At 67.7% G+C, this 10,783-nt stretch overlaps 3 protein-coding genes across 7 annotated transcripts in view; 2 read left to right on the forward strand and 1 right to left on the reverse strand.

Annotated features, from left to right (window-relative positions):
• Positions 1 to 87: 87 nt before the first annotated feature.
• CCS (copper chaperone for superoxide dismutase) lies at positions 88 to 2,815 on the forward strand (the record flags this gene model as incomplete). Its single annotated transcript, XM_035314235.1, has 7 exons — positions 88 to 262; positions 346 to 483; positions 562 to 739; positions 995 to 1,055; positions 1,137 to 1,214; positions 1,314 to 1,417; positions 1,503 to 2,815. Coding segments are annotated over 7 exons (876 nt in total), but the record flags the coding sequence as incomplete, so codon positions are not given.
• A 305-nt stretch (positions 2,816 to 3,120) lies between these two features.
• RBM14 (RNA binding motif protein 14) lies at positions 3,121 to 9,029 on the forward strand. 3 transcript variants are annotated; one of them, XM_035314236.1, is made up of 3 exons: positions 3,121 to 3,575; positions 6,027 to 7,665; positions 8,287 to 9,029. In XM_035314236.1, the coding sequence occupies exons 1-3, from the start codon at positions 3,230 to 3,232 to the stop codon at positions 8,492 to 8,494; spliced, it is 2,193 nt and encodes a 730-aa protein (XP_035170127.1). In that variant the 5' UTR covers positions 3,121 to 3,229; the 3' UTR covers positions 8,495 to 9,029. The 3 variants fall into 3 exon arrangements, with proteins under 3 accessions (XP_035170127.1, XP_035170128.1, XP_035170129.1); XM_035314237.1 differs by lacking the exon at positions 8,287 to 9,029 and adding an exon at positions 7,762 to 7,890 and having other exon boundaries at positions 6,027 to 7,717; XM_035314238.1 differs by lacking the exon at positions 6,027 to 7,665 and having other exon boundaries at positions 3,123 to 3,575; positions 8,287 to 8,477.
• A 445-nt stretch (positions 9,030 to 9,474) lies between these two features.
• The window catches only part of LOC118159672 (RNA-binding protein 4B-like), a 5,073-nt gene continuing 3,764 nt past the window's right edge, over positions 9,475 to 10,783 (reverse strand). Inside the window, exon 4 of one of the 3 annotated variants that reach the window (XM_035314241.1) lies at positions 9,475 to 9,744. In XM_035314241.1, coding sequence (XP_035170132.1) covers positions 9,490 to 9,744 — 255 coding nt within the window. In that variant the 3' untranslated portion in view covers positions 9,475 to 9,489. Of the gene's footprint in view, positions 9,745 to 10,380 lie in introns of those variants that run through there. The other 2 variants (XM_035314240.1, XM_035314242.1) reach the window with 2 other exon arrangements.

The raw sequence follows: 10,783 nt of genomic DNA on the forward strand, positions 1-10,783 counted from the left end.
GGGGGCTGTAGGACCCCAGCTATGGGATTTGGGGGGGCTGTAGGACCTGAGCTATAGGATTCTAGGGGCGCAGTGCCCCCCAAGCAGAACATCTGGGGTGCGGAGCCCCAACCGTGGCAGCTTTTGGGGCCGGCAGCGCCACGTCCCAGGCTGCGCGGTGCCGACCCCTCATCCCCTTCTTGCCCCCAGCTGGAGTTCGCCGTGCAGATGAGCTGCGAGAGCTGCGCCGAGGCCGTGCGGGCGGCGCTGCGGGGAGCCCCAGGTGAGCCCCACACCCCCGCAACCCCCCCCCCCCCCCCGCCACCACCACCGGCATCCCCCCGGCATCACCGCGCGTCCCCTCAGGCGTGCGGCTGCTGGAGCTGCGGCTGGAGGCGCAGACGGTGCTGGTGGAGGCCGAGGTGGCGGCCGAGCGCGTGCGGGAGCTGCTGGAGGCCTCGGGGCGCCGTGCGGTGCTGAAGGGTATGGGGGGCACCGAGGACGGTGAGTACAAACCGGGCTGGGGGCCCCAAATTGGGCCGTGGGGGGGGGGTGGCAGGGTGCCGACGCGTGTCCCCGCAGGCGGCCTGGGCGCGGCGGTGGCCGCTCTGTCCGGCCCCGGCGGGGTGCGGGGCCTGGTGCGGTTCCTGCAGGTGTCCCCGCGGCGCTGCCTGGTGGACGGGGCCATCGACGGGCTGCAGCCGGGCCCCCACGGGCTGCACGTGCACGAGTTCGGGGACTTGTCCCGCTCCTGCGACAGGTGAGGGGACAGGGAGGTTCCGATGGGGATGGGGACATCCCAATGGGGGTGGGGACATCACGATGCGGAATGGGGACACCCCAACGGGGAATGGGGACACCCTGATGGGGAACGGGGACACCCTGATAGGGATGGGGACACCCCAACAGGGAACGGAGACACCTTGATAGGGAATGGGGACACCCTGATGGGGAAGAGGGACACCCCAACGGGGAACAGGAACACCCCGGTCTCACCCCATGTCCCCCCCCACAGCTGCGGGGACCATTTCAACCCTGACGGGGAGTGCCACGGGGGACCCGAGGACGAGCACCGGGTGAGCCTGCGGGACCCCCGGGGCCGGTGGATGGGGGGGGAGCTTTGGGGTCCCCCCTGACGCCCCCCCTGCTCCCCGCAGCACGCCGGGGACCTGGGCAACATCTGGGCGGACGCCGACGGCCGGGCCGCCTTCCGCATGGAGGACTCGCGCCTGAAGGTGAGCCCGGGGGGAGGCCGTGGGGGGGGTTGTGGGGGGTGCCCTGCACCCCAACCCCCCGGGGGGGGTCCCGAGCCCCTGTTCCGTGTGCCCCCCCAGGTCTGGGACATCATCGGGCGCTCGGTGGTGGTGGATGCGGGCGAGGACGACCTGGGCCGCGGCTCCCACCCGCTGTCACGGGTGACAGGGAACTCGGGGCCGAGGTGAGCAATGGGGGGCTCAAAAAGGGGGGCTCGGGGGGGGGTGGGGACACAACGAAGCCCCCCCCTGACGCCCCGTGCCCCCCAGGCTGGCCTGCGGCGTGGTGGCGAGGGCGGCCGGGCTCTTCCAGAACCCCAAGCGCGTCTGCAGCTGCGACGGCCGCTCGCTGTGGGACGAGCGTGACCGGGCCGCCCCCGGGGCCCCCCCGGCCCCCGCCCCGCACCTGTAGGGGCTGCGAGGGCCGGGGGGGGCGCGGGGTGGTGTAAAAATACACAATTAGAGCGATTGTGGGAAAAACTGAGCTTGTGTGGAGGCTGTAAATACGCGGGCTGAGGAGGAACCGAGGGTGAATTTGTGGGATGAAGTGTAATTATACGATCTGAGGGGAAACTGAATTTATACAATAAAGTGTAATTTTGGGAGCTGAGGGGAAACCGAGTGTAAGTTTATAGGATGAAGTGTAAGTATGGGATCTGAGGGGAAACTGAGTGTAAATTTATAGGATAAGGTATAATTATACGATCTGAGGAGGAACTGAGTGTGAATTTGTGGGATGAAGTGTAGATCTACGATCTGAGGGGAAACCGAGTGTAAATTTATACAATAAAGTGTAAGTATGGGATCTGAGGGGAAACCGAGTGTAAATTTATACAATAAGGTATAATTATACGATCTGAGGAGGAACCGAGGGTGAATTTGTGGGATGAAGTGTAGATCTACGATCTGAGGGGAAACCGAGTGTAAATTTATACGATAAGGTGTAATTATGGGATCTGAGGGGAAATCAGAGTGCAAATTTATAGGATAAAATATAAATATGTGATCTGAGGAGGAACCAGAGTGCGAATTTATGGGATGTAGTTGTACGATCTGAGGAAAAATAGAGTGCGAACTTATATAAAAAGCATAATCACACGATCTGAGGGGAAACCGAGTGTGAATTTGTGGAATAAAGCACAAATATACAATCTGAGGAGAAAGCGGAGTACAAATTTATAGAATAAAATATAATTATACGATCTGAGGGGAAACTGACGGCAAATTTATATAATGAAGTATAAATACGTGATCTGAGGAGAAACCAGAGCACAAATTTGTATAAAAGAATATAATTATACGATCTGAGCGGAAACCGGGTGTAAATTTGTATGATAAATATATGATCTGAGGGGAAACTGAGTGAAAATCTGTATGATAAAGTATAATTATGTGATCTGAGGAGAAACTGGAGTGCAAATTTATATTAAAAATTATAATTGTAGGATCTGGGGAGAAAGTGGAGTGAAAGTTTATATAATAAAGTGTGATTGTATGATCTGAGGGGAAACTGGAAAGTGTAAATTTGTATAAAAAAACGCAACTATATGATTTGAGGAGGGACCAGAGTGCATATTTTTATAATAAAGTATAATTATATAATCTGAGGAGAAACCGGAGTGCAAATGTACATAATAAAGTGTAATTTTTTTATTTTTAAATAAAGATACGTGTAATAAAGTGCTTTCTCCGCCCCGCAGCCCCCTCAGAACCGGCCCCGCGGCCCCTTTAAGAGTGGGCGTGGCCTAGCGTGGCTTCGCCCTCCCGCGGCCGCCCGGACCGTTAGGCTCCGCGCTCGTTGGAGGGGGCTGTTGCTAGGCGACTCCTGAGGGCAGAGGCGGGAGTTGCGGGCGCGCACGCGCGGTGAGGTGGGCGGGAAGGCGGCGCGCATGCGCAGTGCGCGTTCGCCGCTCCCCCCTCAGCCCTGAGGTGCGGCCGCCATTTTGTGAGGCCGCCGCGCTCCCGCTCCCCGCTCCCCGCTCCCCTCCGCCGCCGCCATGCGTCCCGGCATAAAGCTCTTCGTGGGCAACGTGCCCGAGGAGGCGACGGCGGAGGAGCTGAGCGAGCTGTTCGCCGGCGTCGCCGGGCCCGTGCTGGGCATCGCCCTCATGAAGCAGTTCGCCTTCGTGCACCTCCGCGACGAGGCGGCGGCGGCCCGCGCCATCGCGCAGCTCAACGGCCACCAGCTGCACGGCCGCCGCATCGTGGTGGAGCCCTCGCGGCCGCGGCCCACCAACACCTGCAAGATCTTTGTCGGCAACGTCTCGGCCGCCTGCACCAGCGGCGAGCTCCGCTCGCTCTTCCAGCAGTACGGCACCGTCGTCGAGTGCGACGTGGTCAAAGGTACCGGACCCGCCGCCGCCGCTCCCGGGGCCGCTCCCCTCGCCCTCAGCACGGCGTCGGCCTCCCCCTGCCCCTCCGCTGGGGGCCCCTCGCTCCGGCCCCGGCCTGGTGCAGCGCCAGCGACCGTCCTCGGAGCCGCTCCGTCGCCGGTTGTGGCCGGGGCTGCGCCGCTTTCCGACCGGCGCCTTGCGGCTTCTTCAACCCCACGCCCCCCCCGTCTTCCCCGGCCCGATCTGGCGGCGCCTTCGGGCCGCGAGCCCTCCGCCGCCCCTCAGTCCCCCCGGTACAACCCCCCCGGTACAGCCCCCACACAGCACCCCGGGGCCCGGCCCCGGCCCGGGGGGGGGGGGGTTGTGTGCCCCCCCCCCCCCCCCCCCGCTCCCCTGGGCAGGGACACAAAGGGATGGCCCGGAGCTACGCCTGCTCCTGGAATTCCTCCCCGTTAAGGGCTGCGAGGTGTCTTCTTCCCCCTCCACCGCAGCTTTCTCTGCCCAAATCTGTTCCAGCCCGGGTGTGGAGGCTGCTTCATAGCGAGTTCTGAAGTTTGGAGGCACGTAGAACGCAAACTTCTGAGGGGCTGCCCTGGCTCGGGGCCCCTGCACGCGGTTAATTCGGGGGTGCAGCATCAAGGGGGGGGGAATTACCTCACGCTGAGGTCTCTCCACGGCCCCCCCTGGCTTGAGAAGGTGCCGGCTGGGGCTGCCCCGCATGGCTCGGCCCCATCGCGCCCCGCGGCAGGGTGATGCTGTTGCCTCTGCTCTCTCTCGTCCCAGGTCGCAGCCCCACCAGGACGCCCCTGCCCCGTTGGAGAACGGCGCCGAACCCACGCCAAACGTTTCTGGCGTCCCCGCGGCTGATTTGCGGGGGGTCTTTGCGGCAGCCCCCAAAGGGGGTGGGGGTTCCAGGGCGGGTTTGGGGCTTTTTGGGGGATCTCCAGGGGCATTTCTAGCACCTCTACGGCAACGTTTGGAAGCCTGCTCAGCACCTGAGCGCTTCCTGCTGCTGGAAGGAGCCCGGGAGGGGTGGGATCGTGGTGTGGAGCGGGGGGGGGGTGAGCGTGGGGAGGGTGGGGGAGGTCAACACGCAGTGAGCACGTTTTAACTGGACCTCGAGGTGTTGTTATGGCGTTGGGCCAGCCCTAGCGCCGCGTTCAGCGAGCGGCACCTCCGAGCACGCTGAGACCCTTGGGGGGCTGCCCGAGGCTTTCCCCCCGGTGCTGCTGGTGGAAGGGGGCCCTCGGGGGGTGTCACCGGCTGCGCCCGCGGCCCGCAGTGGTTTCCTGGCTGGTCTGCGGCGATTCTGCGGGGTTGGGCGCTTGTCACCATGGGTCACCGCCACGGAGGCACCACGATGAGCGCCCTGCGCCCCGTGCCAGCCTCCCAGAGCTGCTGTGGCGTGGGGATCGAGCCCCCCCACGCCTACTGAGCCCCCACAGTGGGGTCCAGACCCCAAAACGGCTCCCTCATGAGCTTCAGGCGGCCGCCAGGCCCGGCCCCAGCCTGCTGGTGTCACTGTGCCGCTGCCGGGTCTCTGCTTCTAACGCTTCTCTCGGCTCTCACCTGTCCGGCGCCTCTTGCTTTCGGTTAATGATTCACCTTCCTGCGCTGCTTCTTTGCTCAGCTCCTCGCTGCCCTGCCCCTGGCCTCCGGACGCGTCTTAACGCCTCGCCGGAACGTGCTCCCCGCGGGCCCCGCTCCCTCCTGGAGCGGAGCCGCTCGGTGCCGCGGCCCCTGGCCCCGGCGTCGCTCGCTGGTCCTCTCCTCTCGCTGCTCTCTCTTTCCACTCGCTGCCGAGGGGCCTCGTGCGGGCCGAGGAGCGGCGCAGAGAAGTCCCCAGGGGGCTTTGACTGTGGCGAGGGGCCGCAGAACGCGGTGGCCTGAGGGCACGCTGCGACGGGGCGAGGGAAGGAGGAAAACGGTGGCAAGAGGAGCGGGAAGCGGGGCTGGGTGGCTCCGCTGGGCGCGCGGCACTAATTACCGGGGGTGGGAGCGCACCGAGGCTGGTTGGTGCTGTCAGCAGCCCGCTGACATCGGCGGCGGGGGGGGAGCAGGGCCCGGGGCGGGCAGAGCCCCGCTTTAACCCGGTCCCGCTCCAAGCCTCGGGCCAGAGGCTGCGGTTTCTCGTCCCCGGGGAGGAAGGAGGGCAGCGACGGCCCGTGGTATAACGAGGGGCTTGGCGAGGGCAGCGGGCGCTGCCACTCCTTGCCCTCGTCCCCCGCGGTCGGGTGGTGGCTCTCAGGGTGCCAGGAGGACGCGCTCGCCCCGCTCGAGCCCGGGGCCAAGTGGGGAGGTTCGGCGCGAGCGGGGCCGCCGCTGGCGTTGGTTAGCCGGGCCGCAGCTCGGCGGGCTGCGCGCAGGGTGGAGCGGGGCCGCGCGCCTCGTTAAGCGTTCGATCCTGTAACGAAATGTCTTTTCTTCCCCACTGATAACCCTCTGTCTGCTGCTTTATCAGACTATGCATTTGTTCACATGGAGAACGAAGCAGATGCAAAAGTTGCCATCGAAAATCTTAATGGGAAGGAGGTGAAAGGAAGAAGAGTCAATGTGGAGCTCTCGACCAATGTGCAGAAAAAGGGCCTGGGCCCGGCCGTGCAGGCCGGCGTCGTGGTGGACAAGAACAAGCGGATAGGCCTGGAGTACAGGGAGAAGTTCCAGCCCAAGATCGAGGGCTTCGAGCAGCGGAGGGTCGCGGACGCCGCCTTCCCCTCGGCCGCCGCCGGCTACGCCGCCGCCTCCTCCTCCTCCTCCCTGTACGATTACCAGCAGCGCTTCGGCACCGGCGCCGCCAGCAAGTACGACGGCTTCGACCCGCAGGCGCGGCCCTCCTCCCCCGCCTACTTCGGGCGGGACCGCAGCCCCCTCCGGCGCTCCCCGACCAGAGCCGGCGGCTACTCGGCGGTGACGCTCCCCATGACGGCGCAGCCGGCCGCCTACCGCGCCCAGCCCTCGGCCTCGCTGGGGGCCACCTACCGCGCCCAGCCCTCGGCCTCGCTGGGCATGGCCTACCGCCCGCAGCCCACCACGGGCCAGGCGGCCGCGTACCGCGCCCAGCCCTCGGCCTCGCTGGGCGGCGCCTACCGCTCCCAGGCCGCCGTCTCCCTGGGCGCCTCGGGCGCGCAGCCCGGCGCCAACTCCCTGGCCTCCTACGGCGCGCAGCCCGCCGCCTCCTACGGCGCGCAGCCCGCCGCCTCCCAGCTCTCCGGCTACAGCGTCCAGTCCACGGCCCTGGCCTCCTCCTACGGGGCGCAGGCCGCCTCCGGCTACTCGGCCGCCTACGGCGCCCAGGCTGCCGCCGCCTACGGCACGCAGCCCGCCGCCGGCCCCACGGTTTCCTACGGCGCCCAGGCCGTGGCCACGCACGTAGCCTCCTACGGCGTGCAGGCCGCCACCGGCCACGCCGCCTCCTACGGCGCGCAGCCCATAGACGGCCACGCCGCCTCCTACGGCGCCCAGGCCGGCGCCGTGCTCTCGGTCTCCTACAGCGCCCAGGCCGTGGCCGCGCACGCCACATCCTACGGCGCCCAGCCCATGGCCGGCCACGCCGCCGCCGCCTACGGCGCCCAGCCGGTGGCCGGCCACTCGGCCTCCTACGGCGCGCAGCCGGTGGCCGCGCTCTCGGCCTCCTACGGCGCCCAGCCCGCTGCCGCCCACTCTGCCTCCTACGGCGCCCAGCCCGCCGCCAACCTGCCCGCCTCCTACGGCAGCCAGTCCGCCGCCGCCGCGCTCTCCGCCACCTACGGCGCCCCGGCGGGCTCCTCGCTGGCCGCCTCCTACGGCAGCCAGGCCGCTGCCTCCTACAAGGCGCAGGCCTCCGCCCCGCTGACGGCGGCCTACCGAGCCCAGGCCTCCAACTCGATGGCGGCCTCCTACCCGGCGCAGCAGGCCTCCTCCGCGTCGCTGGCGGCCGCCTACAGAGCCCAGCCGGGCAGCGCCTACGACGGGCCGAGCCAGCTGGGGCAGCAGGCGGCCTCCTACTTGGGCCTGTCGCAGGCCGCCGCCGTCGCACCGCCCTACGAGCGCACCCGCCTCTCGCCGCCTCGCAGCGCCGGCTATGACGATCCGTACAAAAAGTCCTCCGCTCTGGCAAAAAGGTACGCAGCTGGGCCAGGGGCGGCGGCTGGCGCGTAGCGTGCGGCGCCTCTCGTCCCCACGCAGCGCGGGGGCCGGCGCCTCCCCGCCTCGGCCAGCTCGGCCCCGGCGCGCCGCGGAGCTAACACCCAGGAGCGCGCGGCGCCGGAGGGGTGGGAGCGCAGCGCGGGCGCCGCACACCCCGCGTAACCCCCTCCCCTCGCTTCTCTGCGCCTGGCTGGGGCCGGGGGTGGGCACGGGTGGGTTCTCGCCCCTCTTCCCGGCCGCGCTGGACACCCGGGGGCTGCCCTCGGTGTGTGCGTGCCGGGCCGTCCGCCTGTGCCGTTGCGCCGGGAGGTGGCTGCGCCGCTGCGTGCTGGGCTGGCGGCGCCTCAGGAGCGCGGCGGGTTCACCGAGCGCTTGTTTGCCCCCCAAACCTGGGGGATTCGGCTTCGCTTGTCGACCGGGAGGCTGCAACGGCAAAGCTTCGCCCGCCTCGAGTCAGGCGGCGGCGAGCTGCCGCGGGAGGCCCCTGCGCCGCGCCCGCCGCTGCGCCAGGATTCGGGGCGCCCTCTCGGCAGAGACCCGCTCTCGCCTCCCGCGCCCCGGCGCTTTATTCACGCCCTCTCTCTTCTCTCGACCAGGTACAATTCAGACCGCCGTTTGTCTGACCTCTCAGATTACCGCCGCTTAGCGGACTCGCCGCTCGCGTACCGCCGCTCGCCGACAAAGTCCCCGATGGATTACCGCCGCCTCCCGGAAGCGCACGCCGATTACGCCCGCTACTCGGGCGGCTACGGCGATTACCTGCCCCCGGCCCGCGTGCACTCGGGCTACCAGCGCCGCCTCTAGGGCTGGCGGGCGGGCGGCGTTCCCTCGGGACAGCTCCCGCTGGCGCCGCCGGGCCGCTCCCTCCCCTCCGCGCCACCTCCGGTGTCACCGGCGGCGCAGCGCTCGCCGCCGCGCCCGGCGTGGTTCGCCTGCTCGCGGCCGTTCGCCCCGGGCAGGGACGGTTATTTTTAGCTGCCTTTTATTTTTTTCCCCTTTTTATTTTTCCTCCGTTCTTCCCCGTTTTTAGAAGGTTTTGGGTTCACGGTTTGGAAGCCTGTTGTTGTGCGCCGAGGCGGCCGCGCAGCCCCTCCGCCGTTCCCCGCAGCGCCGTGGCACCGTCTCGCTTGCGCCGCGCGGGGCTCCCGGCAGTCCCCTCGCCGCCCGGCCGCGTTTTGTCCCCGAGCGATGGGCGCCGCCGAGCGAGGAGCGCTTGCTCCGTCGGACCCCGTCCCCGTTTTTTCTCCCCCCGCCTTTAGGAAGCGTTGGGCTGGCCGCAGCGGCACCGAGGCGTTTTGTACGGCTGGAAATAAAGCGCTGGGCTCTGCTCCCTTCAGAATCCCTTGTGCTCTGTTTCTTCTCCCAGCCCGGCCCTTTGGGGACGTCTTGCAGCGGGGTCAGGCCGCGTCCCGCAGCCCCCGTCCCCCCCAGAGGCAAACCCCAGCGGGGCCGGGGCCGTCGGTTGTTGCACGCGTCTCTGCCCGCAGCTGCTCTGTGCTGGGGGTGGCAGCAGATTTCTGACAGAAATGGGAAATTTCCGCACGCAGAGGGGGTGGGGAACGCCTCGGGGGCTGGGGCGCCGCAGCGAGGCGTCAGCCTCCTGCCTCGGGTGGCGTTTGGTCGCTCGGGGCGTCCCCGCTCGCCCCGCTCCTGCTGACCTGCGGCGCTTGCAGCTTTTCTCTCCGGCCGGCGTTTCGCTCTTCTCTCCAAGTGAGATGCGAGCGGCTCCTCCCGGCCACGCGTCGGTTTTATCGAGGTGGCTCCCGAACGCCGTCGGCTCGCTCAGCCCGGGCCGAGCGTCACCGGTCCCTCCGTGCGGCTCGGGCCGCACCGGGCCCTTCCTTGCCGGAAGCATCATTAAAGTTTGTCAAAGTTCTCTGTCCCTTGTCTTCTTCTCCGGGGAGCGTGGGGACGGCGGCGGGGCGCTGGTGGCCCCCGTGCCGCTGGTGCCGGGTCTGTTGGAGCGCGGGGAGCCCCCGTGCACGCCGCGACCACGGAGCCAGCGCTGGCTCGGGGTGAAAACAGCCCCAGGAAAGAAAAGCGGCCCCGGCCCGCTGCCGGAGCGGCAAATCCAGGGAATCGTCCCCCAGCGCGGCGCCCGCGGGGCCCTAACGCTTCTCCCCCTCCTTTTCCAGGACGCGGCGGCAGCGAGAGGCTCCCGGAGAGCGCGGCCACGGCCGCCTGAAGGCAGCAGGGACGCGGCCGGGTGCCGAGGGCTCGGGGCGCCGGCAGGAGCTCAGCCAAGGGGCGGCGCCAAAAAGCCACAGCCGGGAGCCCGGGACCAGGCCAGGGGCCCGCGGCTGCGTTCGGTTAATTAACGTCCGTTGGGTTAATTAACGTCGTTACTTAATGAGCCAGGGAAGGGAGCGGGGGGGGTGGGGGAGCCGGTGAGCACAAGGAGCAGCAGCCAGGCAGGGGGTGCAGGGGGGGGCTCTGTGGGCGCCCCCCCAGCTGACAGCAGGGATTAACGAGCCAGCCCCCAGGGGGGTTAATTAGCCCGGCATCGGGGTCCGGGGGGTGCAGCCATCGAGGGGAGGCGCGGGAGGGGGGCTGCAGAGCGAGGCCCAGCCTCTCCTGCCCCTGCTGGGGGCAACGTCCAGGAGCCCCGGGGGGAGCACGGCCAGAGAAAAGCCCCCCGGGACTCGGGGGGGGGGGGGGGAAGCGCCCGCACGCCAGACACACGCCCGGGGTTGGTAAAAGAGTTTTATTTCACTGGAAAGGAGGCCCCAGGCCGGGGGGGGGGGGGGCCCGGGGGGGGCCCCACGCCGACCCAGGGGCTCGATTCAGCGGGGGTGACGCGGCCACGTCGCTCAGTATCACAAAGTCTGGTGCTCTTTAAAAAATAAGCACGGTAAAAAAAGAAAAAAAGAAACCAAAAAGCTACAGCCCAGGCTGGGGGGGTGGCGGGGGGGGCAGCTCCACGCGCGCCTCGAGGGAGCAGGGAAGCAAAGCTCAAAGCTCGTGCTACGGCTACGCTCGCGCTAAACCTGAGCCTAGACCAGCTAGGGGCGGCCGGGCTGGGGGGGCAGCACGGGGGGGGCACGGAGCTAATTCAAAGCAAATCCTGAAAAATCAAACGTACGGGGGGGGGGG

Source organism: Oxyura jamaicensis, unplaced genomic scaffold (assembly GCF_011077185.1).
Source record: "Oxyura jamaicensis isolate SHBP4307 breed ruddy duck unplaced genomic scaffold, BPBGC_Ojam_1.0 oxyUn_random_OJ71517, whole genome shotgun sequence".
Classification (NCBI taxonomy): domain Eukaryota; kingdom Metazoa; phylum Chordata; class Aves; order Anseriformes; family Anatidae; genus Oxyura; species Oxyura jamaicensis.